The following is a 26,721-nucleotide window of genomic DNA, read 5'->3' on the forward strand; positions in this document are numbered from 1 at the left end:
GCCTGCATGAGGTAATTGGAAAGAGACGCCAAATCAGACTCTTCAGACTTGACTTCATGGACACCTGTATTTTACCTGTTCCAGTTCTGACTGTGACCTTCAACAGAGCAATGCATATGACTACAACTGCTGCAACACTTCCCAAAGGGAGAACGGAGGAGGAAAAGTAGGAGTCAAAAATCAAAGACAGAGTTTAAAAACAAAAAAACAAAAAAAATCACAAGGGTTGCGCAAAACAGAGTAAAATGCTTCAAAGAGGTGATTTCTTTAGGTTAGGATTGCCAACCAGTGTCTCTTGAGCAGCACATGACTTCCAAGCAGTTCCAGCGAGGCTCCTGTGCCTGGATTGTGGCAATGTGGCTGTTCCAGCCTAGACTATTTTGGGCATCCAGATGACCATCATCAGAGGAAGACAGCCAGCAAGCAATGCTAATGCACTTTGATGACCAATGCCAGGATCCAGAGTGCCAGGATCCATAAGGAAATGACGCCATTTCCCACCTGTGAACCACTTCCCCTTACCTCGTATCTCTGAGGAACACAATATCCACCTCTGTTCTGTGAAGATTTTTAATATGAAGTTCATAGGGTTAGCAAGAAGATCCACTACACCTGCTGACAGCCACAGGGCCTGAAAGGCTAAATAATCCCACATCACTAGAAAACTTTACCCTCACATTTCTTTAGATGCTGAGTTTTTTCTAACCACTGCTTCGGGTGTGCAGCAAGACGGATGATGAGGTGTGCAACTGAACAGGAGCAAGTACAATCCAGCAGCAATTCTGTCTGTGTTGGAAGATGCAGACAGGAGGCATACTTGTGTCAAAAGTGAAAATCTAAGAACATAAGAAGTTTCCAGTCGGGTCAGTCTTTTGGGTTTCCTGCTTGAGTAGCGTGTTGTAAAGAGAGACTGTCAAGATTGAAGCAGATAAATCAATTCAGCCCTTTAAATTATTCCAGGGATCTTTTCCTCACTTACTGCTCAGTCAAAAACGTCCCTTAGAATTGTTAAACATGTATAATATAGACAATAAATTGCAAACAATTTTGGTATAACCAGAAGCTCACCTCCTCCCACACACATACACACAGCATTTGCCACACATTAAGATTACTTTATGCTAAAGAAAGTGAAATTGTAGCAGTCATAACACAGACAACAGGTCATATAGTCATGCCCCTGATTACTACAGTTTATTACTCAAAAGCTAAGAAAAATGGTTCCAAATCTTCAGCTCTACAGTGACAGACAATGTTATGATTTAGTAAAATAGACATTCTACTCATAACCTTGATATTTTCATCTGGAGGATAAAATACATCATAGGTTGCAATCAGATTTCTCTCTCTCCCCAGGAGCCACCCATCTTAAAAGTATTACAAGAATTCAAAGCCAGCACTTACAATCTTAGTCTGTTATCTTAGAGTATATAATAGAAACAGGCGTTGATCACTAAAAAATATTAACTAGCATTTCATTAGAAATATCAATGTGGGGAAAAAGCAGTGATATGCAGATATCCTGCCTCTAGGATTAGATTTGAATTCATTTTAGATTAGGAAACAATGAACTAAAACCACTACCCTGACAAGTTAACTATTCTTATTATTGACATAATTCTGGGTAGGAATAACACTGGCTGTTAGTATAGCATAATAAGCAAAAAGAAATCATGCTAAATTCTGACGTTTATAAATGATTATGATCATAAGGATCAAGATGGGTTACATAATTTTGCTACTATGAGAATATCACAATTTTTTTTTATTAAGATCTACTTATGCAGCAGTACCAAAAAGAACCCATAGTTATACTAGACAGGATGATACTGGCAACAAAATTTAACCAACAAAAGGGTTAATTAGGTATACAAATTTCCTCAGACTGTTAATAATGGGAATGACACATAGTATGTGCCCATAAGTAATTCTCAGGTATCTTTGATCTTCAGCCCCAAGCGATTACTGTTGCCTACCATACCCTGGCCTCTGGGACTCTCTCAGAACCAGACATCTGGCTACTTTGTTGTTTTAGACTAATCTCATCCCTGGAGAGCTCAAGAAATGACACCAGGCAAGGAGGGTCCTGGCAAGGGAAAAAACATTACAGTATCAGCAGATTTTTGAGTGGACTAGAGTATCAAAACTGTCTTCATATTTCTACAGGGATCTTGTGGCTTCTCTGCTCTCCAGCTCTGCTTTCATGCAGAAAGCCAGAATGCACGTGATCCTATTTTAAAGAACTGCTAATCACTCTGGAGAAGCTAATGAATGATAATCCAGGAAAGAATGCATGACAAAGGAAAACAGAAGTAAAATACTGCAAGGAATGAGTGGATTCAATACAGATTTTATTGAAAGGTCAACACTCCGCATGATCAAGTAACATCTTTAAAACCCTACAGAAAAATAACTCCAACATCCAAACACTATCATCTTGACTAATTCACTGTCCTAGATTTTAGCTTCCAGCAATGTTATCGCTAAAGCATAACACTGACGACAGCAACAATATCAACCTAGTACTTGACTCACCACTTTGGGCTTAGGAACGCTGCAGTTTATAATGCACTAAGCCCATAGGGGTAGATGGGCTGCTAACAAGGAGAATGGGAGGTTTTATTTTCATGCCAGAGGCTTCTATCATCAGAGGGTACCTGGATTTTGTCACATACTCTAGTCTGTCAGATTCCTGCCCTCCCCAAATCAACACCCATAAATTAGATCAGATGTGACACTTTGGGCAGCTGGATGAGCACTGTTGTAGGCTTTGTGCCAAACAGGTAACCCCTCTGAAGGCCCTTTTCACACACCAAGAGGTACACAGGCTCCTAAAGTCCAGTGCATGCAGACTGCCTACATTTGGAAAGAGAAAGACCCAGGAGATCTACACCTGCAAGAAACAAAAATTTTATAAATACACAAGTTTGATACTATGAACATTATCCCAGTTATGGACTTCCAAGCAGCATCACGGCTAATATCTAGGGGAGATGCATAACAATAGTAACAAGCACTTCTTTCACTTCTTTGTGGGTGCAATTTTTATTTCAAAACCACCTTGACTTTGTCCTGTTTCTCTTCTGTTGGCAAATTAAAAAGAATGGACATGAACTAAAATAAGATTCTAAGCCTAGATTCTAAAGGCAGGCCTGTATGATTTAATTTTGCCTCATTTCAGGGTATTTTAAGTGTTCAAAACAGACTTTTGCAGAAATCTCCGAATAATTCGCCATATTGTATCAGCACCCAGATAGAACAAACCCCTGGCACTCCCCTCCCCAAACCTGAAAAAAGTGGAACAGATGGAAGTAGTTTGAAAATCCTGTGCTAAAGTTTACAAGGAATCATGCTGTTATAGAGCATCCTACCTTTTTTCTTTCTCCCCTATTTCCCACACCACAGATCCTATTTTCTTCCAGTCACCACATTTCTCTCCTAGTGGCAAAAATAACACTAAATCTATTTTAGCAGTTTCTTAATGCACTTTAACAGTTGGATCAAGAAGAAAACCTACATTTCACTAGCTCTAGTTAGATCATATGAATAGTTAAAAATTGCTGAACAGTTCCTAGGGCAATGGAAGGATCATACTGCTGAGACATTAAAAAGATGCTATGCAGATTTTTCTCCATATGACTGAAGCAAATTCTCCTTTGCTTTCTCACCAAGCATACACGTTATTAGAATGAACATAGATTAGCCCAAATAATTAGGTTTAAAAATACCAGGACAACACCATCTGTTTTGTATGCTCTATATAAACAATACTTGCTCAACAAACTTTTCTGTTAAAAACTTTGCTGTGATATCAACCTGTTACGCTTTAATTGACGACTACTCTGACAGCTGTAGCGTGCAAGTAGCTACGCAGCTTTACACAACAGAAGAAAAGAAGTCAAAAAATCATAAGGTAATCCACAATACAATATGAAAATCTTATAGCGCATTTATAAATAAATACATCATCTATCGCAGCACAATTCAGACCACGCTGTTATAAGAAAAGCACATAAGGTAAAACATGTCAAACCTAGGTGATCATATCAATGGAGACTGCATCACTACAAGTAACACAAAAAAGAAAGTATAAACTATGTGGATTTTTAATTTTGGCATTTCGTGCATCATGGATGCTTAATCATACACCATCCGTTTTCACTTGCCATCGAATTCTTAATGGAGCATCCCACACGCTTGCTCCCCCCCACACTCCTTTTAAAGTGACAAACAGCATTCCATGTATGTAGACAGAATGTCTACCTCACAAAATAAACAGCTAAATTAGTCAATAAAGCAAACAAGAAAATACTCATTAATTCTGCATATTAGAGAAAAAAATAGAAAAATACACATGATATAAATATAGGTACTGATCTAAGAACAATTTCTCATAGTGTGCAAAAGCAAGCATGTTTTTGTGGGATCAATATCTTAAAATACGGCAGTTACAGTTTGGACATGCATAAAATAACTTATTTTTAAAGTCATATGCCATCATCAGGATTCCAACAGCAAATAAGCAAATGCTTCAGCATGTAAATACTCCCCTGTTTATTCTGAATATTGATTTATGTCCATGGGTATCCAAACACTGGTAACTAATGCTCTCTTGCATTATCTATTATGAAATCACAGCTATTCAGTCGGGTTTTCTAACAACAAATAGGAACTCCCCACAGCCATTTTCTCAAAACTCAATAGCCAGAAAAAAAATGAGCATTGTAGCATGAGAGGAACACCAGCATACCGATATACAGGTAAATCAAGTATGAAAGCAAGTTCCAGAGAAAAATGGTCTTCATACAGAATTCACTGTTAACACTTCTAATTTGGAAATGAAGTAGAATATCTTCCATTTATCTGACACTACAGTGGTGATAAGAACAGAACATAGGGAGGAAAAGCCATTTAGGACATTAATAACATCCTGAACAACATCTGGAGCTCCTCCAACAATCTGGTCAGTCTATGTCAAAAAGAGTTAATGATCAGTATTTTAAATGGCATAAAGTTCAAGCATTGATCTCACTGCAGAACCATTAATCCTGTCCCAGTACTACATTCTAAATAGCACTCCTGAGTTCAACATGTATTTGAAATGCTGTATATACAACTGCTGCATCCTCTCTCATTTCCGATCTATGACATTTAACAGTTTAGCTCTGTAGTTTGTTGCTGACTATATGCATAATATGCATTTCTTTTTCATTTGTGTATTTTGTTTCTATAGGTATGAACAAAGCTAGGAGAAAGCATGTACAAAATACCTAGAGTGAAATTCCCGCTGTGAAGCCGCAGCAAGAGTTTGAGGGAATAGGCTTCTGAATGGATATGGAAGAAATCCACATTCCCTCCACTGAGCAAAGCTCAGTTTCTTATATTGTAATTAAGCATCTCATCAGCTAATAAAATGCACACATAAAGCTCTGTCTTCAGAAGCATTCGCTGCCTGAACAATACTGATATTTGCCTTCATTTTTCATGTCAGAGGCCCAGTTTCACTTATTTGAAAGAAAGATATTTGCAAAAAGACAGCAATTAATGTATGAGAATACAGTGGGCAAAAATAAACACTGTGCTTATTTACATATCTACCTCGTGCTTTATGGCAACAGCATACTTTTGCATAAGGATACTAGCTAAGACCAATTAGTGTTGCTGGAATTAGGCTACTGTAAACCACACAGACTCAATTTTCATTTGTGACTCTTAGCCACTCTTAGCTAGCCCATTGCTTTAATTTCAGCAGAATTGCACCTGCTTTCACTAGGGGTAAAGGAGGAGAGAATCAGGCCCAAGTTTCCAGGTACCCTCACTAGCAGCACAGGTGTTCTTTTGCTGGTAGCTGCAGGCCTGCATTAATCAGCAGGAAAACCCAATTCAACTATTTCTTCCTAGTTTTGTAAGAAGGGAGATGGCACAGAATAAAGCCTCAGCATATTACATATACTCTACAGGAGGAGATAATGTGACAAAATGAAATTTTCCTTCGCCTTGCATCACATAATTCAGGAGGAGCTGGAAGCCTGAAAGACAGGAAATCTCCTTAGAAGTTGCTTGTATGGCAGATCTCCATTAGTTTGGAAACAAACAAACAAACAAACCCCCACAGATTATGAAAAGACTCTCTTGGACTCTCTTGCCCCCCACCACTTGCAAAACACTCCACAAGAGCTGATAAAGAAACCATGAACATAGCCTGCTGGAAGTGTTTCTAAATTAGCTACCCACCTCACAAGATACTGTATGAAAAGTTAGCATAGTGAGTGAATTGCCTGAGTAAAATACTGCTCTGAAAGGTAGAAGTGCTGACTACTACTGAGACCAAGCAGTCTGGGAAGCTGGGAAACAGATGACTACCGTAGATTTCAGTACGGTTGTGCATTAGGAAGGAAGGAAGGAAGACAAATAACCTGCTGGAACTGACTGGTGATTTAAAAGCGGAAGGGAATTAAAATCAGTGTGGTCAACTTACAGATATGACAGGATGCTTATATAATAGGCATCATGACTTACATCATGCAAAAATGCCAGATTTTCGGGGGGATTGCAAGGGTGGTAAGCAAACTATGCTGCTAAGGCAGCAATGATATCTAAAGCAAAAAATACATTTCTGAATCCTGTTCACAGCTCAGAGAGGGCTCAGCTCTCTCAGACTCACAAAGTACCTAGGTTATACAGTGTCATTAAATATTTAGATTTCATATTTATATAAAACAAGGTAAATCAGAATTAATGCAGAGGCTACTCTTTTGAATTTACATCTCTCTAAAAAGGAGAAAAAAAATGTTACCCATAACACTGAACTCATGTCAGTGTAATACTCCAGATTTAAAGAAAATCGAAAAATAAAATGCTAAGGAATAAACTAAAGCAAAGAAATGCAGTTAGTACAAGGTAGGTATTTTGTTGTTATCTGCAGATGAAGATGTGAATACTGTGAATGTTACCTGCTGGGAGCATCAGGAAGGTTCGAAAAAACAAAAGTAGCAGGATAGGCATTTGTTATTCACAGGGTCATGACGGCAGGTCTCATGAAGCAGAGAGGCCTTGGAATGACTCATTTTCAGAAGGGATCTGCAGACAGCACTTTACTGTACTGCATATTTTTCTGGGTATTCTGTACTTACAAAGAACATCTATTGTTCTAAATTTCTCAGATCACAAACTGCAGAGAATCAGGCCGTGTAGGTATTATGGACATGGGTGGTATAAACAGCAGGAATGTGCTACTATTAATAGGTCATGGAAGTCTGTGACTACACTTAAAAAGAGAAATGCCTTCCAAATATACAAAAGAGGTTGCACTGTTGGCTGAAGAGAAAATGTACAAGAAAGGCCATTGACTAAATTATTAAAATATGCACCTTAGAGAACATAACCTATATAGAAAGTCTCACTCAATACAGATATTCTGGACCATTTGGATAATGAAAGTATAGCAAGTATTTCTGAGATTACACATGACATTAATATTATAGAGAAAATGTTATAGGATATTTTGAAAATGGCATGTGATCCTGCAATTTAGAAACAGAAGCACAAAATATATCCATAGATCAGAGCTGAGATTTTACGTGCAACTTTAATGTTGTCATTTCGTGAATTCTAGGTAACCTGCCAATCCAGCCTATGCTTCCTCTTCTCATATGACTTTTAAGATATCACATATATCAAATACACAAAAAGATTCCCTATAAATATGTTCATTTCAAAACAAAGTATTTTGCTTAAGTAGAAAGAAAAATAATAGCTTCTCTTATTTGAGCTGACTTTTTCTAGTTCCTGTTGTAAAATCTATTATCTGTAAAATTAGTTTATATATTTCCAAATAAATTGTAGTATCACTTGCCAAAAGTATAAGTAGTTGCTATTTATAGTTGTAGGTGAGGGAATAAATACGCCTTTTAACAAACATCTCTTCTTAAACTAGACAGAAGGATTAAAAAAAAAAAAAACAGAACACTAAAAACATATGTTATCTAGAAGTGAAATGGCATGAAAACAGGGCTAAACTGACACTTCTGAATAAAATCACAACAGCTGAAAACTGCTTGTAAATTTAATATCTTCCACGTCACAGCAAACGCAAATATGACGAGATTAATTTTTGCCTCTGGTTGCTTAATATTCTTCTTTTTAAAGTAGCACATCACTGGTAAAGTTCAGCAATTTTACATGCAAACAGACTTAGCGGTGTAAATTTTGTGAAGAAAGAAGTGCTGTTATTGGCTGGGATATTTGAAAACCCATTCCCAAAATGCAGGTACAGAATTCAAACTGTATTTTTGAGATTTCCATTGCTCATAGGTACTAGTGAAACGCATGCATGCAAAGTCTAGAAACAATGTAAAAGTCTGTTGAATAAGCCAACAAATGAATATCCATTCCCACTGACAGGATGACCATCTGGGTCTCTAAAAACCTTAGTTCTACTCCTAGAGCTAACATTTGCCTACTTCATACCTACATGACCACTTGTTTCACACTAGCTCTGTCACTTCATGCTTTTCTGCCATTTCCCTCCAACATTTGTTTCTTCTGGTTTATGTGGTTTGTCAACAAATGACAGGGACTTCATATCACTGCATGCAAGTATGCTTTGATTAATTCAACAGGGACTGAACGTCATTCAGTTTTACTAAATTATATTTGTATACCAACAAAGAATTATTGTTATTAACTAAAGAAGGTATCATTTAATCAGCTTTCTGAAACCTATGTGCTACGACAAGGAGAGACAGAGCTGAAAAGTGAAATTTTCAAAAAGTAAAGTCTTTAAAACATTACAAAAAAAATGTTCCTGCCATTTAAAAAAGCTGGAATAAAGCCAGAATAGATGGTGAATATAATTCTGATCTTCAGTATCTGGATTAGTGCCTGTAAACTCCCTATCAATAATGTGAAAACCTTGGTGAATGTTTCATGCCCTCACATTATGTCTGAGGAAGAACTTTTCAGACTCCATTATGTCCGCCATGAACTTGATCTTTCACCTCTAGTGAAAACCCTCTTATAGCTGTAATTCTAAAGTTAATGATGAGAGATTTCATTTGCTTTCCAAGCACAGATAAAACCTTTTTGAAATACACTCTCACTGCCATGACCTTGGTCTATGACTTAAGAGTTCACCACATGTAATAATTTACTTTGCCCCATGGGGCTCATTGAGATTTTCTTTTAAAAGGTTTTGGATATGCAGTTGGAGCTGAAATACTCACACTTATGTATCAAAGTATATATCCCTCTATGCACTACAGATATTTTGCAATAGTATCAACAAATTAAATGAATTTAGATCATTACAAAATATAACACTGCACTAAAAAAGTTTAGCTAAGCAAAGCCATTCACACACTAAGAACTTGCCATTTAGGGCATTCTGCCGCAATGATCTTTCTAGAAGAGAGTTTCTCAGGATTTCAAAATTTCATGGAAGAAGTTATATATGTAAATTGGAAAATTAATTCAGGGATATATTGTTGCTCTGGACTTACCAGCTCAAAAATAATTCAGCTCAAGGATAGTAGGGTGTTGTTGTTGTTGTTGTTGTTGTTGTTGTTGTTGTTGTTGTTATGTGCCACATAATTACTTAATTTCTAGTAATTGCTATGTTAGACTACAGCCACTGTGCAGCTGCTGACTTCTTTGCTAACAGTCTGCTAGCTGCTTTGTTTGCTCATGTATTTCTTACTAAACATTCCTTTATTATTAAAAATAAATGAAGTCAGAACTACTGTATTCGCCTTAACATAAGGCAAGTTTGTCTGTTCCCCCATACCTCCAAGAAAATTCCTCCAGAAATAACATTTGCCTTAAATTCGAGCATTGCCTTATAGCCTTGGTCAAAAAGTACATAGCTACCGCCTGCCAGTGTTAAGTGCGTATTGATGAATGATAAAATATCGCCAAGCATGATCACGGCTCCTACTGCTTCACACTTAGCCTCTGCCTTGTGATGTCCTGCGAGTAGCCAGCCAGCGGGCGCCAACTCCCTGGGGATGCGTCCGGGGGCCTGAGGCAGAGCAGGCTTTGGAGACAAACAGCATGGGCTTTGAGAGGTCAGGCTCTGGATGGCAAGGGGACACGAAATGCCAGGGAAGCAAAGGGTTGGGAACCTGGTTTGTGGAGGGGATGTGGATGGTGAGATACTGAATGAGTTGGCATAAATCATATTTAATGCTAAAACTTCCTCTCCCCTACCACACAGACAAATAATCAGGCATCATTGTGCTTCCAGGATGCTCTATAGTAGAGTGAATGTGCTAGTTCTCTTTGCAATTCTTCTGCTCCTCAAAATTTCATAAATGCTACCATCTTCTTGTAGGGACTTCCCACGTAAGCACAGAGATTTAACTTCTGCTACAGCTACTCTGAACGGTGCTGTTTTCCCTTCATCCTTGTTAATTTAGAGGTGTGAGTGGAAGCAGTGGATCTTATACAGAAAAGGCATTATGCACAGGAAAACACCTGCAAAAATACTAGCTGAGCAAGAAAGCACCCTGCTGTGGGGACCCTAACCCTGACAAAGGATTTCCAGGAGGCATGTGACTTCTCTTCAACATCATCTCCAGAAACAGTTTGCCAACAGCTTGACATTTTCAGATTTCTTAGTAAGGCCAATATTTTCAGGAACTGGAGCCTGAAGTAATGATTTTAAAATCAGGGAAAATTCTCTGCTCTACTGCTCTCCACAATATTTGCCAAATGCTCTAACAACAACAGCAACAATATCAAACTGGCAATACTTCTCAAACACCCTCTCTTCTCTATAAAATCATTAAAACAAGTTTGGGACTAGTTTTTATTTTTATATAAAGGAATCTAGAAATTTTTTGCCTGTTCATGTAAATGAGGTTTTGCTCTGTTTTTCTTAACATGCATTGAATGCAAACATTTGATGATCTAAAAGAATGATAAAACCCTCAGTATGTCCTTTCATAATCATAATGACAAAAAAAATGGAGAACAAAATTTTATTTCTTTGCAAAAGGAAAAGATTTAAAGACAATAGTAATATTAACCGAATGTGCTGCTTCATTTTTTACAAGCTCAATTTTTGCAAGTCAGAAATTAATCTTGCATGCCCAAAATAAGGGAAATAAAATAAAACCCATAAAATACTGAATTTACAAGCTTGTTTTCTTTCCCATATTGTATTATTAGCCAATCAGCAAATACATTCATTCATGCCAGCTAAAAACATACTTGCATAGAAACAACAAAAACTTTCCCAAGTGAAATACTCTTAAATTTCTATTTTAACAGGCTAATAATAAATTTAAGAGAGAAAGGAGAAACAGTGTAACATCTCTTTATAAGCCAGTGTTCAGAATCTGTACACTTCAAGAATGATAATGCTATCCTTGACTAAATCCACTAAAGATATTCCTAAAGGGCATTTTGTCTTCTCAATAGACTTGTTTAATTTCTTCAACTTATTCTGTAATGAACTGCAAGCAGTAAAATGTAAAAGATAGTCTTTAGCTTTCAACATGTTAGCAATGTTCTATATATTATTATTCAAGTGTTCTTTTTAGAAAGAAATACTGAATTAATGCCATTTCTGTCAAACCAATGCTGTTGTATATTAACTTTTGCTGGTTTTATAAATACATTTTTTCATTCACAACCACAAAGCTGGGGCCACCAACAGCCATGATGAACCATTTGCACTAGTACCCTTTTCATGCAGGAGGGTCCAGGTCCACAGAGACAGATAACGAACAGGGTCAAAGGAATGTTCTTATTGCTCACGGGAGAAAACAAACCATCCACAAGCAAGAGATGAAGCTGTATAATTTCTGTTCTGCTGTAATGGTGGTTTAACATTAACCTTAACGTACGCAATAATTAAACTTTATGCCTAACATTAAATGAAGACTAATACTAAAATCAGTGTTTACTTTGTAAGCCAAAAGGTGAGGTAAAGCAGAACCAGAACACAACATGTCACTGGGATTCAGCAAACAGCAGCACTACTCAGCCAAAAGAAAAACATTAGAAAATTACCTCTACACTACGAATGCAGCCATCGTGCAAGCATTCAATGGAATTAAGATCGCATAAGACGCTTCCACTGCAAATAAATCAATTATAACTTTTTGAAGCCATCATCTTTAGTATGATTATTTCCAGTCCTCATTGCTATCCAAAAGATGACCTTTCCTTTGAAAGACTGTACAAAAATAATTCAGCCATTCCTGAGGAAGGGAGAGCAAATAACACACTTCCCTTGTTAATAAAATTCCTGCAGCCTCCTTTTTAAACAGCCATAAAGATTAAACAACAGTGGGTACGGAAGCTGAATTTTAGCAGGGTAACAAACCTCACTCTCTATAAATATTTTAAATAAAAACTTTACAGATTTGTTTAGACTGTTAAAAATGCTTGCTTTGCATAGGTAACGCATTTCACATACCACTCCTTGCTAAATAAAGGAAGCTCTTGCCTCCTATACTTTCACACTGAATTAACCTGCATGCAGACCAAGGCAAATAAAGAAAACCACCTTGCTTTAAAAGAAAGTAATTTTTGTCAAGTGTGAGAGCAAGATCCTTCTCCTGTCCTGGCATCTTTATGTCACAAACAGCTTTAAGGGTCACTGAATGTCTCACAGCAGATGAAAACATGATGTTCCCAGTCAAGCACTGCAGAACAGGGACAGCCAGGCCTCTGAAGACGCTCTTACAAAGTCAGGTCTAGGACAGTCGGGCAAACCCAGTCATTAAAAACATAAGTCTATGAAGACTCCAAGTGGTTTCCAGCCACAGCTCAGGCAGTTTGGCATAATTTAAACAGGCTTCTATGACTTTCTAGATTATGGCAGAGCTGCCACAACCACCCCAGATTTGAGAAGGCCAAACATGCATAGGCTGCAACTTCTGTGTTGTATGTCCTACAGTAAATAGCACCGTGCACTTAAGAGATTTATTACCTTTTCTTGCATTTCTCATCTCTTTGCTCTACACAGCCTTTGCCTATAGCCTCAAACTTAGTCTGTGTGCTCAGTGGGACAAAGATTTTCTTCCATTGCACAAAGGGATTGAGACAGGGTCCTCATAGTGATGGGGAGGAGGGGAGAGTGGGAACCTAGATTTGTTGGTTTTACATTCACAAGAACAGAAAGCATAAAATACACCCCCAGCAATTCATGACAATTTAAAAAAAAGTCTCTCCCGCAGATTCCCAGAAGTGTAGGAGGGGGGCTTTTTCCACTGAACACCATATGATCCATGTGAATAGATATACTGGCAACCAGCGACAAAATTAAATCTTTCATCACATGTCTAATTCAAGCACTGATACCTGAGGGTAGTAAATGAGCTGCTTTTCAAAGCCATTGAGAGTCTAAAACTTTCTACAAACTGAATTCAGGAGTTTGGCGATGAAGTGCTCTAACAGGGGGATTTCAGAAGTCTCACTACTGATCTAAATTTGCTTACGCTGAATTAAGGGCAGTGTTGAATGCTCTTGAAAATCTCCCTTCCATTCTGCACTGTTTTAATAGTGGATCTGTATTAGAACCACTAGCAACAAAGGAAAGGAGAACAGTGAGAAAGAAAGAAAATAGAAGGTTCCACGATTGCTTTAGGTTATATAAGATTTGAGAAGGTCAGTGATGAACTCTAGAGATATCTAATGGAGCTATGTGACTGGGACACATTATAGTGATGAAATTCATATTGTAAGTAATAATTCGGGATACTCCTCTGCATTGATGGATACAAAATGCACTCACCACTCAGGGAAGAAAAAACCCCTAAGTGTCAATAAATAGTTCAATAAAAACCATCTGCTCAAAGCACAGTAATGATAAAAGAAAAGTAAACTCTTAGGATACATAAAAAATTAGACTGTAATACTAGAATACAGTCAGTGAATTTAATAGCACAACAGCTCCTGTGTACATACACAGCTTATGCTTACAGTTATTTCTTTATATTTGTACATGTGCAGTGCAGACGTTTTCTCAAAATTTGTCCTCTGACACCTACATTTTCCAGACACTTCAGTGTAGTATCTAAGGGCAGAACTAATTACAGTTTCATCTAGAAGTACTTAATCTGTGTGGGGAGACAAAAGTTATTACTTTGGAAATAAAAAAAATTTTTCATTACAGGCTTTTTCCTTTTACAATGTGAAATTTAAAAACAATAGAGCAAAATTACTTACCCTTTCATAAACAAAACCTAAAAAGTATCTATTAATAGTTTAAGTGTAATTTGAAAATCAAATTATGGATAACACTACTGCAAACTTTAACTTCTATTCAGAGAAAAAAGAACTATATCAGGGAAGACAGCTAAACACAATGACACGTATAGTTTATTTGAAGATCTTAATCTCGTTTCATAATATTCATGTGTTACCTTTTCAGGTTAAACACTCCTGGTACAGTGTGCATCAGAGTATGAATCACAAACCATTAGACCTCGGAGTTTTTTTTTAAATTCATTTTGTTTTTAAAAGGTTAATGTGCATATATACACAGTTCAAAGAACTCTTCCGATATTTTTAGAAAAATCAATATCTTTCCTGTGACTTTACAGTAGTGTTAGGGTTCACTTTTTTATTTTTACTTACCCGCCCCCCCCCCACACACACACAGAAGAATTTTCCATCGTTTACTTGTCAGTAAGAACTCCAATGCTCTTTAAAATACCCCTTAAAACTATTGCATGTTACTTGTTGCTAAAATGTTACTATTCTCCCTTGATTCTTTTCCACAAAGGCTGGTTGTGTTCCTTTCAAATTTATATTTAGGTTCTGTTCTACATCTGCTTCAAAAAACAAATCTAAACAAAAATATCAGTATTAGAACTCTTGTCAAATATCTTCAGAAATACTTTTCTAGCTTCCTTCATTATTTTCTTTTTTATATTTCAAAACCTTCTGTCTTGCATCTAGAACACCTTATTTTACAAAAGGCCTAACATCCCTATGGAAGTTGCAAAAAATAAAACATCAGCTTGAGCAAGAGATTTTGTACAAGCTACAGTTTAACTGAACAAAAAAATTCAATGGTTTTGTTGTATGAGATAAAATAGCCGAAGTATTTTTCAATAACATGAACTGTCTGCCACGATTTATCTGTACAATTCCATCACAGCTCTTTCCTGTTATGTTACACTTTTCAAAAATATGTCATTAAGCTGCCATAAAAGTCATCTCAAAATGTTTTTCTCCCAAACTGATAATAGACTTATAGATCTAATTTTCAACTTCTTTTCTTCATTACTTTGATTCTTAAGGAGAGTATGACATTTGCTGTCTGAATACTTTGTAGTAATATCTGGCATCTCTACAGCATTTCTGTCTGAGGATCTCCGAGCTTTGAACATGTTTGCCTTTAAGCACCTTGAAATGCCGATGTATTTATTTGTCTCCCTTTTGCAGAGATGGATATAGTTAGAAGCAGACTTTTAAAGATATGGGACTTATAATTTCATTGAAAAGCTACAAGACTTTTTGAAAAAAAAATACATAGAACAGCTTTTTGTGCTGTCAGACATTAAAATTCCGACCCTTCTTGGCTCAACAAGAGCTAAGAACAAAAGTCAGGCCTTCTACTTTTTATAGCAGTTTTTGTAACTAGAGGGACTGTCCTCTTCTTTATCAAGAGACTTCATAAACGTTACTGATGACAGAAACAGCTATGTAATTGAGAAAACATCACCAAATTAAATATTAGATGATTTCTCATGGTGATCCCTCCTAGGTTTTTTGCCTACATATGAATTGCTTTTTGTTCACACAGGCTTAACATTTATGAAATTAAATTCAATGTTGTACTTGAAAGCTAGCTTTTCTGATGGACTAAATGCATTTGCAATAAAAGCTGGGAATGGGCAATTTTAGAAAGTTGCTTGCAGGGTTAATGAAAGTAGCATCCTACAGAAGGAGATCACAGGAAGAGTGCAGGAAATCAGGGAGAAGAAGAAAAAATAGGGGAAAGAAAGAAGAGTTGAAAGAGAGCTGACAGAACAATCCATGCATCATATAGAGACCAGGGAGATGAGTCAAGGAAATGTAACACGGGTCACAGAGTAAACAGGTATGAATTTGTAGCCCTATCAGGCAAGTTGTTTTTCTGCTCATCACAGCAAGAACAGCTACTCCCACAGCAGTAAAAGAAAGAGCAGCCATTAATAACTTTCCTCTCCTCCAAAAGCCAAGGTTTTCAAGAACACAAAGGGGTATTCTCCCCCTCCACACACACACACACACACACACACACAGCTCTCCTTTGCCAGCAGCTCTCTGTAGAATAATACCAGCTCCCAGCTAGTCTGTCCAAAGACCTGCCCCTGCAATTCAGAAATTTTAGTCTCCACCAGCTCTTCCTCCAATACCCACTGGTACATATCTTATAAAGCCTCATATCAGACATTTCCAAAACATGGAAATGGTACTACTGGTAGTATATAAGCTATTCTGAAGTGGTTCAGAAAGACTGTCTCGAACAGTTACACACCTCTGCTGCTGCTACTGGTATCTGTGGTGATAGTTGAGGAAAAGAGATTTGGAAAGCCTGTCTTAAGTCTCCTGTAACAATCAGTACTGAAAGTGAATCAGTCATTCTGTTATTTTCTTTGCAGCTAGAATCTTTTGCTCTCCCACTCTAATGCCAACATCGGATTTCTCCTCCCTTGATTACAGCAAAAATTCTAATACATCTATAAAATCTGATACTGGTTTTCAGTCTGATTATCTCTTTGCTGTCCTTCCGTAAAGTTACAGAGATTCCCCCACCCCCAAAACCCCTATGACTTTTGAAGAAGTCTCTTTCCAGTTCCCTTAAACAAGCCACCCAAACACTTACATATCAAAGCTAACTGAAGACATTAATTTGCACCTTCAAACACCAAAAGGCTTGGAAGACTCTTTAACCAAATATTAACATCTCCCCACCATACTGCCACTAGCCACAACTAATCAAAAGTGCTAACAGGCAAAACTGCCTCTCCTTAAAAATGGAAGGATACTGCTGACAGAGGGCTTCCAATAAAGATTTATCTTCCCTGGAATGCTCCAACCATCAAAATCTGCCACATCAAAACAGTCCCAGCCTCTTCACCTTCCAGGCATTCTACAAAACTCATCTATGCACATGAATAATGTAAATGGCTAAAGTGGTAGAGTTTGGAAGGTGTCCCTGACAGTTGCTAAGACTAGAAATTTTAAAGCTGTATAGCATCACAGAGTTAGTGATCAAATGATGTGAGGGAAGAAAGATGATGTATTTTTGCTTTGGAAAATTTTACATTTGCACTCCCCAGCAACTCTTGAGCTGCTGTATTCTTTAATGTGTATCAAGAGGACTAAGAGCTTAGATGAACTTCTTTATGAAACACTCTTTAGACCAATAGGAAAAATAAAGAAATATCAGTAGATTGTATACTTGCTATTAAACACGGACAGTTAACAAATAATAATGAAGGTTTTCAGTTTACCTGAGTTTGTACTCACAATCCCAGAACATTAACACAGTTTAATTAGAATTCTTAGTATCAGCTTTTGTGGCCATACCTTCCTGAGTCAACAAAAGTAGATCTTCTATTTTGTGCCCTCTGGCACATACTATTTAAAAAAAATAGATCCTTTTAAGATTAACAAAAACATATTCTTTTTACCACCTCATAACCAATTTTCCAAATGATATGCAGCAAAATGCCCAGCTATCCCAGCAACCTTTAACGATGTTGACTCTCTCTTTAAGCACTTGAGCAAATATTTAATCACCTTTTCCCAGAATAAAAAAAATACAGCTCTTAGATAAGGCTCTGCAGTATGTATCTTTAAACACTTCACAGAGAAGTTGCTCTTATCCATTACTGCTAACCCCAGAGACGCAGTACCCCACTCAATTTTACCCAACAGGTTAATGACAGAACTGCAAATAGAATCCAAGTCTCCTCAGCCCCAGGTAAGCACTTCATCTACTACGCCACACTGCCTGATATTTCCTTGAGAATTACCTAAGTCCAAACTGAGATTTAGTCGCTTCTATTTAAATAAGGAAAATCTAAAATGCTCTATACCACCATAATATAGTCAACCACCATGGTTACCATCTGCTATATTTCAAGAAATCCAAAGAGGCCTTCAGAGCATTTATTCAGGGTGTGCCTGTACTTCACAGCAGCAGGACACTTCTCAGACTAATTAGCTCATGTGGAGCTCCCTCACTATATTGCTTCTGAGCTAGCTCATTTATCTCCATATTACACTATGCAGTGTAGCTACACCCTCAGACAATTCCGTTTTTTCCAGGTAAGGGAAACAAACTTGATGAAGCAATAGCAGTTTGAAAGAGATCATTACCAACAAATGCTACCACTGTACAACCACTTCTATTTCCAGCTCACTTCCACATTTAAATACCTCTTCATATATCAGAACTGATTTCAATTAGAACAGGAAAAAAAATGCACTGTACTGCTCATGTCAGAAACAGAAAGACAGCAACAACAGTTTAGATTAAATTTGGTGAGGAGATAGAAGGCTCTCCTCTAGCATCACGGATATGATTTGCTGCTCTTCAGAAGATCAATTAACAATAGTCTGAATGCGAGAGAAGTATCAGACTCCAAAAATCTGTTTGCACTGGAAACTTGCTCAAGTTTGCCACACACTTTGTCCACACTGAACACGTTTAAAGGGATGTTTCTCTCTTGCATACCTTTCTAAAGCCTCCCAATTCCCAAGACCTAATTCCTGATTCACTCTGTCTCTGCTGCCAGCATCTATCTGTGAAAACCACTAACAAGGTATGCGCTTTTATGTTCCTTCAATACAGGTCCAGTACAGATGAATTAAAGCTTACTTTGCCAGGGACATATGTAGTTACTTACACAAGCGTCATATGGTAGTGTCAGGTTTTCAGCTGGGGTATGATATACACACACACCCTCACCATGTTAAAAGAATATTTCCACATAGAACAAAACTCTAATTGTCAAGAAACTGAAGTATTTCTCTCTCCCCTGCACACAAACGCTTTATGATAGTCTCTCCAACTAACCCATTACACCCTAATTTTTCCAGAGGATCTTTACCTCATTCCAAGGATAGGACAGGTAGTACTAACACTGAATGACCACTCATTCAATACCTCACTTTATCGCTGCTGTTCAATATGTGGCATCTTGGTATAATTTACAGTGCCTAGATCTAGAATCAGAATGAGAAAATTTCTCATTTCTCCATTGCTCATTGTTATGAACCTGAATCATTTCCTAATACTAATTAATTCACTTTGCAGCACCTCCATCAGGCAATTTTATGATCCCTGTTTTCACACAGCAAACAGAGACAGTGATGTGCATCAAGATTGCCCATAATTAGGGATGCTTGTCTTGAGATGCCTCAGGTCTCTCATCAGAGGACAAAGCAATTAAGCAGCACTTTGTCAGTACAAAGTACAATTTCAATCTATTTGAGTGCTATCATGTGTTTTCAAAGCTGACATAAATCAGTCCCAAGAGTCTGAACTCAGAAAATGAGAAGTACACAACTAATGCCTATTTAAAAAAAATGTGGTTGAAGTGACTCACCCGACCTCACACAGGAGCTCTGTGGCTGAATTAAGATTTGTCTCTAATCCTCCAGCATAGTTCCCCAACAGCCCTTGCTTTAAAACCAATTTCTTCTAGTGTTTTCCTCTCTCTTCCTCACATTTCATCCAGTTTCTGCAGTCAAGGGGAAGCAGATCTAAAGGGAACAGCCTCATTAACTATCACACCTGGATTCATTTCCTAAACACTGTTCCTGAAAGTATCAGGTATCTTGAGGAGAAAGAAACAATCTTAAATGACATTGGCACATGCTATCTTAAGGCAGACACTTAAGGTGACCAAACTGAATTTGCACAGAAAACTTCAATTCTGACATTTCTTTCCTTTGAGAACTTTGCATTATGTCACTGTCAGAGCACTCCAAGTTCCCAGAATTTTAATTTCCTGCAGTTTCAAATAACAATATAATATTTAAATTAATTTTTGTATGTTCATTGTCTCACTTGTTGCATTTGCAGCCTCTAGTTTGGGGAACTCCTGCAATAAGGCCTCCTAATATTAAATACTGTCCAGATAACCACTGCAAGGGTAATCCTTCCCCGAAAAAGCTAATAGTCTATGAGATAACCATTACACCGCATGGAATATCATAGGGTTAGTGAAATACTGTGCAGCAACAAGCAGAGCACCAGTCTCTCTCTACCTGCCACCTCAGTAAACTGAGCTTCTGTCAGCTTGACTAATGCCAGAAGATTAACACATCAGTAATTTAACACCAACACAATACCCAAGCTTTAATTCTAAAAGGTTGTTTTTCTTCTTGTTGGGGTTTTGGGTTTTTTTTGTTTGTTTTTCTTTGTTTGTTTTTACAAATCACAGTAGCATCATGCTGCAGTCAATGTTTTGCCACACAACTTCATCATAAATAATAATTTTTTGAAATTGTGTAAAAAAAAAAAAAAAAAGGGGGGGGAGGGGGGTCATTAAAGATCAAAACTAAAACTCACCTCATTTCCACCAACAGCTTTGGTTAAAATTACAGCAGAAGACACAGGAGGTGGCATGCAGCCTACTGTCTGCAAGCTGCAAACAACAAAAAGAAATGTTATGTTCCTTACATCATGCAAACACTCTACAACCTAAAAATCTTAAAATACCAAATAGCTGAGCAGAAAAAATTATTTTGTCATCTGTGCAACCTAATCAGTTTGTGTTGTGGTTACAGCCCAGCACCAGCAGGCAGGATTTCTATGCTATCTCTTACCAAGCACCACACTGAACAGTCTTATCACCATCAAAAACCCAAACACTTAGTCTTTCTGATTGTTTTCCCACCTGTAGAACTGTATCTACCATTCACAAAGATACTATGTGTCCTGATGCAGTTAAGTTTGTAGTGTGTTAACATACCTGTGTCTATGTGGAGAAAAATACATATATATAAGGATGCAAACTTATTTTCTTACAAAGGCTGTTAGGCGATGAAAACATGGACTGTTAAGAAGCAAAAGGGTGGGAAGGACCATGTGCATTATTTTACATTCCCACTGTACTTGTTTTTTTAGTCAATAGCTAATAGAAATCATAATTAAGCTTTTTATTTACTGAACATTAAGAGGCCATCCAATATTTTATTTTTATGCACATTTTCGCTTCTTGGTAATATCATCTGACTTCTATTTATCAAAACATCAACAGCTTTCTCCTGCATTTTAAAAGTCTAAAATGTATAATTATTATCTGTCATTTCTTCTGTTGTTTGTCCATCAAGGTTAACAATGTATATAATAAGGGCTGTTGCAAAGCGAGAACAAAAAAAATTGTGTGAGCTTTCTTTTGTTTTTAAATATGGTCCACAAAAAGCCATTATTACAAAACAGAGTTGTATCAAATACACAGTTGGAAACCACAAAGAACATAGTGCAACAAATCCCAATGAACTTTGGGGCTAAGTAAAATAGGTCTTCTGAAGCAAAAACTGCATTGAGTTGGAAGGAACAGTAAGACAGGAAATAAAACAAGCTGTGGATTCTCAAAAAGCAAGGACTCTATGTATGTTTTCAAGTATCGGAGTTTGACACCGTATCCCTGTTCAGGGCAAGTACTGGTGGTGAACTACTTTGCATTTGTAATTCCACCCTGAAGGAACATTGTGTTTAAAAAAAAGCTATAGTAACAACAACAACAACAACAAAGTTATTAAATCCAATAGGAATTGGATTTAACAGCAATAGGGAGCATATTACAGTGCAATTGAAATGCTGCAAGTATACGAAAAGCTTAAATAGCAGAAACAGATAAATGACAAGAAAGATGTTCACTTTGTCAGCTACAGATACTGTAGAAAAGGAAAAAGGCAACCAATATGCACATTATATGGATCCAATCACACGAAGTGCCAAGCATCGCCTTGGAATTGCTTAGTGCCTTTAGCTTAAGGACAAGTCTCTGGAAGCAGGGAGCTGTCAGTGCCTAGCAGGATAAGCTCATTTTGAAAAGAAAAGATACAGGAAAAAGAAATAGTGAAAACCAGGAAGCACATGGCGATTCTGATGTCCATCCCCTACATCAGTTGTGACATTACATCTCTTCTACAATGGTCTCTTCACAGTTAGCTCCTGGAACTCCTCACCTGCACTAATAAAGGATGGATAAGTTCAAAGTTATCAAGAGAGGTATGAAATGTTAACAAGCACATTCATCTCCGTTGAAAGGGATTTTCCACACTTTAAGAAGAGAAAGGTTTAATAAACAAGATCCACGTGAAATTTAAAATGATACATTTGGAATGAAAAAAATCACCATCAAGAGATAGTTCTAAATATCCTTCATAGAAAAATATTAATCTACAGAAAATATGATATATGCTAAATGAAAATGGTTTTAATCACATGTGTATCAGAGCATGCATATAAATAGCCTGTCAAATTTTTTTTTCTTACTTTATTGTCAACTACATGCAACACAATAGCAACATGCAAACTCCTCTAATGGCCAGCAACAGACTACTACAGACAACAATCAATAAGCTGAAATGTTCCATTTGTTCAGGCAGTGCTATACGCATTAATATCATGGGACCTGCTCAAGGGCCATAAACAATACCTGTTCTGTTGATATAGTACAGACAACTGAATAGTAATAGGCTCCAAAGTCACATATGTAACTACCAAAGCTCTATCTTGTGCTAGATCCTTACCAACTACACTATAAATGCCATATGCTAACAGTGGCAGAAGTGAACCCATGCAAACATTATATAAGCTGCTTCAAGTTCCTTTCCAAAGGAATCCCTTCAATACAAAACCTAGTCAGATAACAAAAAATTAATGACAAAGTCACTTCCGGCAAATGTCAGTTTCTCCCCTATTTTATGTATTTCAAAAATATTGCAAAACAAAACCTCCTAATATGATCCCAGGCAGAGGCAAAAAAGCCTACAGCACCACAGAGACACATATGAAGAGCTGGTAACATCTGAATTTGCCTCTAAAATAACATTTACGGCAAAAGAGATGGTTATAGAGGATGAGAGAATCTACCATTCATGAATTAAATCCTGAAAGCAAGGCAGGAAATTAACTGTGGGCTTGACCATGTCCTTTAGGCATAGCCTTGGGTAGACAGTAGCAAAGAAATACAGTCCCCAGGGGAGCTGTCCTGTCAAAAGGAAGCCGAATATCTTTGGGAGCATGTGCCTATTTTTCCAGGCCTTTGTGAGGACTATCAATTAGCTCCTGCTCCAAGTTGCGTTAAATGCATGTGATGAGGAGGAAGCTTTGCCAAACTCCATCTTGTCACTCCATGCCCTCAGTAGGCTACTTCAGTGGTTTGAGGGAGTAATAACTACAACTGTGGGGCACTCGGGTGAAATTCCGATTAGACAGAGTGCACAAGGCACAGGCAGTTCCTCGCATCCTCTTTCCACTCCACCTGTATATGGACGTGTGAGAAAATGTGGACATTTTCTACTTTAAAATGAGTTATCCTAGAATTTAAACTCATTTTATAGCTGGTTCTTGTGGCTGCTTTTTAAAGACAGAGCTCAGTAGCTTCTCCTCCCACAGAGCATTGGAGGTACTGTTCCCACCAAGCTTCCCTTGCAGTGGATGCCTTCAGTCCCACGCAGTGGCTGCTGGCCTGTGCAATGTCCTAAACAACAATCTTTATCAAGAAAGCACTGTTACAAAATAAACTTTCATTAAACTTCCCTATTGGACCATTCTTTGAATGAAGTCGCCATACTACAGAGTTACAATAATAAAAATAAAACATGGCCAGAACAGAAATAGTACTCAAGGAACAAGTGCTTGCAAGGCAGCTTGAAGCATATAGAAGTCTGTTAGCTCACTAGTGAAACACAGCCACTATGCCATGAAAAATGAGGCCATTTTAGGATGTTTAGAGAGTCACACATACACATGTATGTTACACACACATATGTAGTTTCACATGTATATGTATATACATAAACACATATATCTGTGCACGTAATTGAGAACGTGCCCCTTAAATATTAAGAACCAAGGTGGCGTAAGAGGCATAAGTGAAAGAAGGAATGAGAAGTGCTGTAAAGAATGAAAAGCATCAAAATTCCTTGCACTTCATACTTCAGGAAGAGACTGACATGGATTAGGAGGAATTTGGCTCACTATTAAAAATCCTGTCTGTGTCCTGGCTGAGAAAACAAAACAAAACAACTTTTGCATTGATTTTACTTTATAAATAATAACCTTTACTATGAATCACCAAATGGAAGTGAACATTGTTTCACTGCCTTATTTACTTGATGTATTGATACTGTTAATCAAAACAGTGCTAACTTCTGGATGATTTTCATCTCGGATTTCACCCTCTTGATATCATTTGGACAACCTCACACTTGGTGGAACGCCTGGAAAAGCCTCTCAAAAACAAAACAAAATGCTCTCTTAGATTTAAGCTTTGTAAACATCTAAACATGAGCAGCTTTATCATTAAGCTTTTAAGACAGGGAATTATCCCCAGGCAACATTTCACCAAGCACTAAGAAAACCAGTACAGATTCTTTAAGCAATTTTCTAAAATCATTTATTTTTATGCTTGAACGTTCCAGCCTAGCTGCATGGCTCTAGATATTTATCTTTGATCTGAAAAAATGTTATTCTTTGGATTTTTCATAGCACCTATCACCACTGTCAACACAACTTTGGAAGCACACATTGGCAGAGTACACCCAAGTATTTAAAACATTGTTTTCATGGTAACATAGCTTCTGCTCATTTCTAAGTTCTCCTCCTACAAAAGCTTTATTCTCCTTTTTTTTCCCCCCTCTACAACTTAGCTAGGCAGGAATGCTGTACTCCAATCTGGACACATGCAAGAGATGCTCAATACAGACTGTTTAAAAACAAAACAGAATATCAATACATGACATACGCAATATGTATTCACAGACATATGTTTCTCTTCAGCAACCATTTTCTTTCCCCCCCCTCCTCCTCAAGACCTAGCACAGCAGCTTCAGCTGCCCGTTGTGAAATAGAAAGCAGACCTGTTGCAAGCTCCCTACATATGAAACTAACTGACAAGACTCTCTAAAAATGAGACCAGGTTCCTGAAAACATAATCTTGTGTACTGTGTTTTCAATAGCAAAGTGCTGAAGCACAAAAACAAACAACAAAATCTGTTCACAATATAACTCATAAAATACACATTGCAGGATGAGCAGTCCTTTAAAAAGATAGTTACAAATATATTTCAGTCTATTATGTTTAAACATACCCTTTCAAAAGCCATTCATTTATAGGTGTGATTGATAATAGCTGAAGAAAGAGCCAGATTGCTGTTGGGAAGAACACAAGTGTAAAAATCTGGACAAAAAGGTGTAGTTTCACATGCATCAAAGCACTTGTCAGCTCCTGCAAGAGAAAAAGAAGAGAGGAAGCTGCAGTCATAACAGCTGAAGTAAGATCATATTTGTGCTTTAAAACTAGGATCATCTTTATAACACAAAGAGAGCGCATGTCAAAAAGGCACCTTCAGGGATCATCTGTTCTCCTCTTTAATAACCATGTACATCCAGACAACATAAAAGCTCTGTCTGCTCCTGGGCTTTTCTCCAAAACAATTGTCCACCACTTCAATACTAGCGTAGCTCTTATAATGGTAGCTTTTCGGCAGGCAGCCTTAGAACTGTGTCACTGCTTCAACACCTGTGTTAACTATGCTGACAGCCTGTTTACTTTATTGACTGCTAATATCAAGAGGAAGGGGAACTTGCATTGCCCATGTGATTTAAATTTTCCTTAAAGAGAGCCACAAAGTGTAATTCTCCTTTATACCAGAAGAAAGAGATCTTTATGTTACAAGGAATCATCATCCAGGGTTTGGGTTGTTGGGGATTTTTTTCATGAAAGGATAACAAAGTAATCGAGTGGCAGATTTTGATCTTTATTGTATTAGGAGACTTTAAAAATATTACTGTATGTCACAATTGCCAACAGAGAGCTCACATATAGAAAGAAATAAGACTGTTGAAGAAGAGCAAAGAAACAATATCAAGACTGTAACAAGCTAACAGCTAAGCCATAAAATTCAGAGAAATAAGGTGCAAAATGCAGTCAGAGACTGAAAAAATAAATAAAATTTTGCTGTTACACAGTACCTTTCATCAAAAGAAGAGCACTCTAGAGAGGTGATCAAGTATCATTATGCAATGTGCTCTTCAGTTAGCTACGTCTCCATTTCTGTTGTGGGGGCACTTCAAGAATCTTTTACATAGCTTTTGAGTGCAAGGGAGAAGCCTTACACATTTCAGCTCATTTCAACTCCCATTGACTGAGAAGGAAAACCCTTTTCCCTTTCTCTCAAGATAACTTGCACCCTTTCAGTTGCACCGTAGACTTGAAAAAAACCACTAATGTCACTTTTATTCAAAACCTAATTTGTTAGGATTCTCAAGCTATCTTAGGTCTGATATTCCAAATGCATTAAAAAAAAAAAAAAAAAAAAAACACAGAACAAGACAAAAAGCGTATTTCATTGTATAGTGACACAGCAGTAGGTCTTCAAATGCCACCCTTTTTCAGCTTCGAGACAGCTAAACATTTATAAACATGAACAAATACTTTTTTTTCAACCATCCAAATGCAATATGATGCAATTAAACATCTAGAAGTATAAGCAATTAAGTATCATGCCCTTGTTATTTTATTT

General features: G+C 37.3%; 1 protein-coding gene across 6 annotated transcripts in view; it reads right to left on the minus strand.

The window, feature by feature from the left end:
* Positions 1-26,721, minus strand: part of SLC10A7 (solute carrier family 10 member 7) — a 156,217-nt gene that overhangs the window by 121,412 nt on the left and 8,084 nt on the right. For all 6 annotated transcript variants that reach the window (XR_010884378.1, XM_067297790.1, XM_067297791.1 and 3 more), the window contains 2 exons: positions 25,288-25,424; positions 20,531-20,606 (listed from right to left, as the gene is read on the minus strand). Coding sequence is in view for 5 of the 6 variants with exons in the window: in XM_067297790.1 (XP_067153891.1) it covers positions 20,531-20,606; positions 25,288-25,424 (213 nt within the window). In the remaining variant the exon portion in view is untranslated. The remainder of the gene's footprint in view (positions 1-20,530; positions 20,607-25,287; positions 25,425-26,721) is intronic.

The sequence above is a fragment of the Apteryx mantelli genome, chromosome 5, assembly GCF_036417845.1.
Source record: "Apteryx mantelli isolate bAptMan1 chromosome 5, bAptMan1.hap1, whole genome shotgun sequence".
Taxonomy (NCBI): Eukaryota; Metazoa; Chordata; class Aves; order Apterygiformes; family Apterygidae; genus Apteryx; species Apteryx mantelli.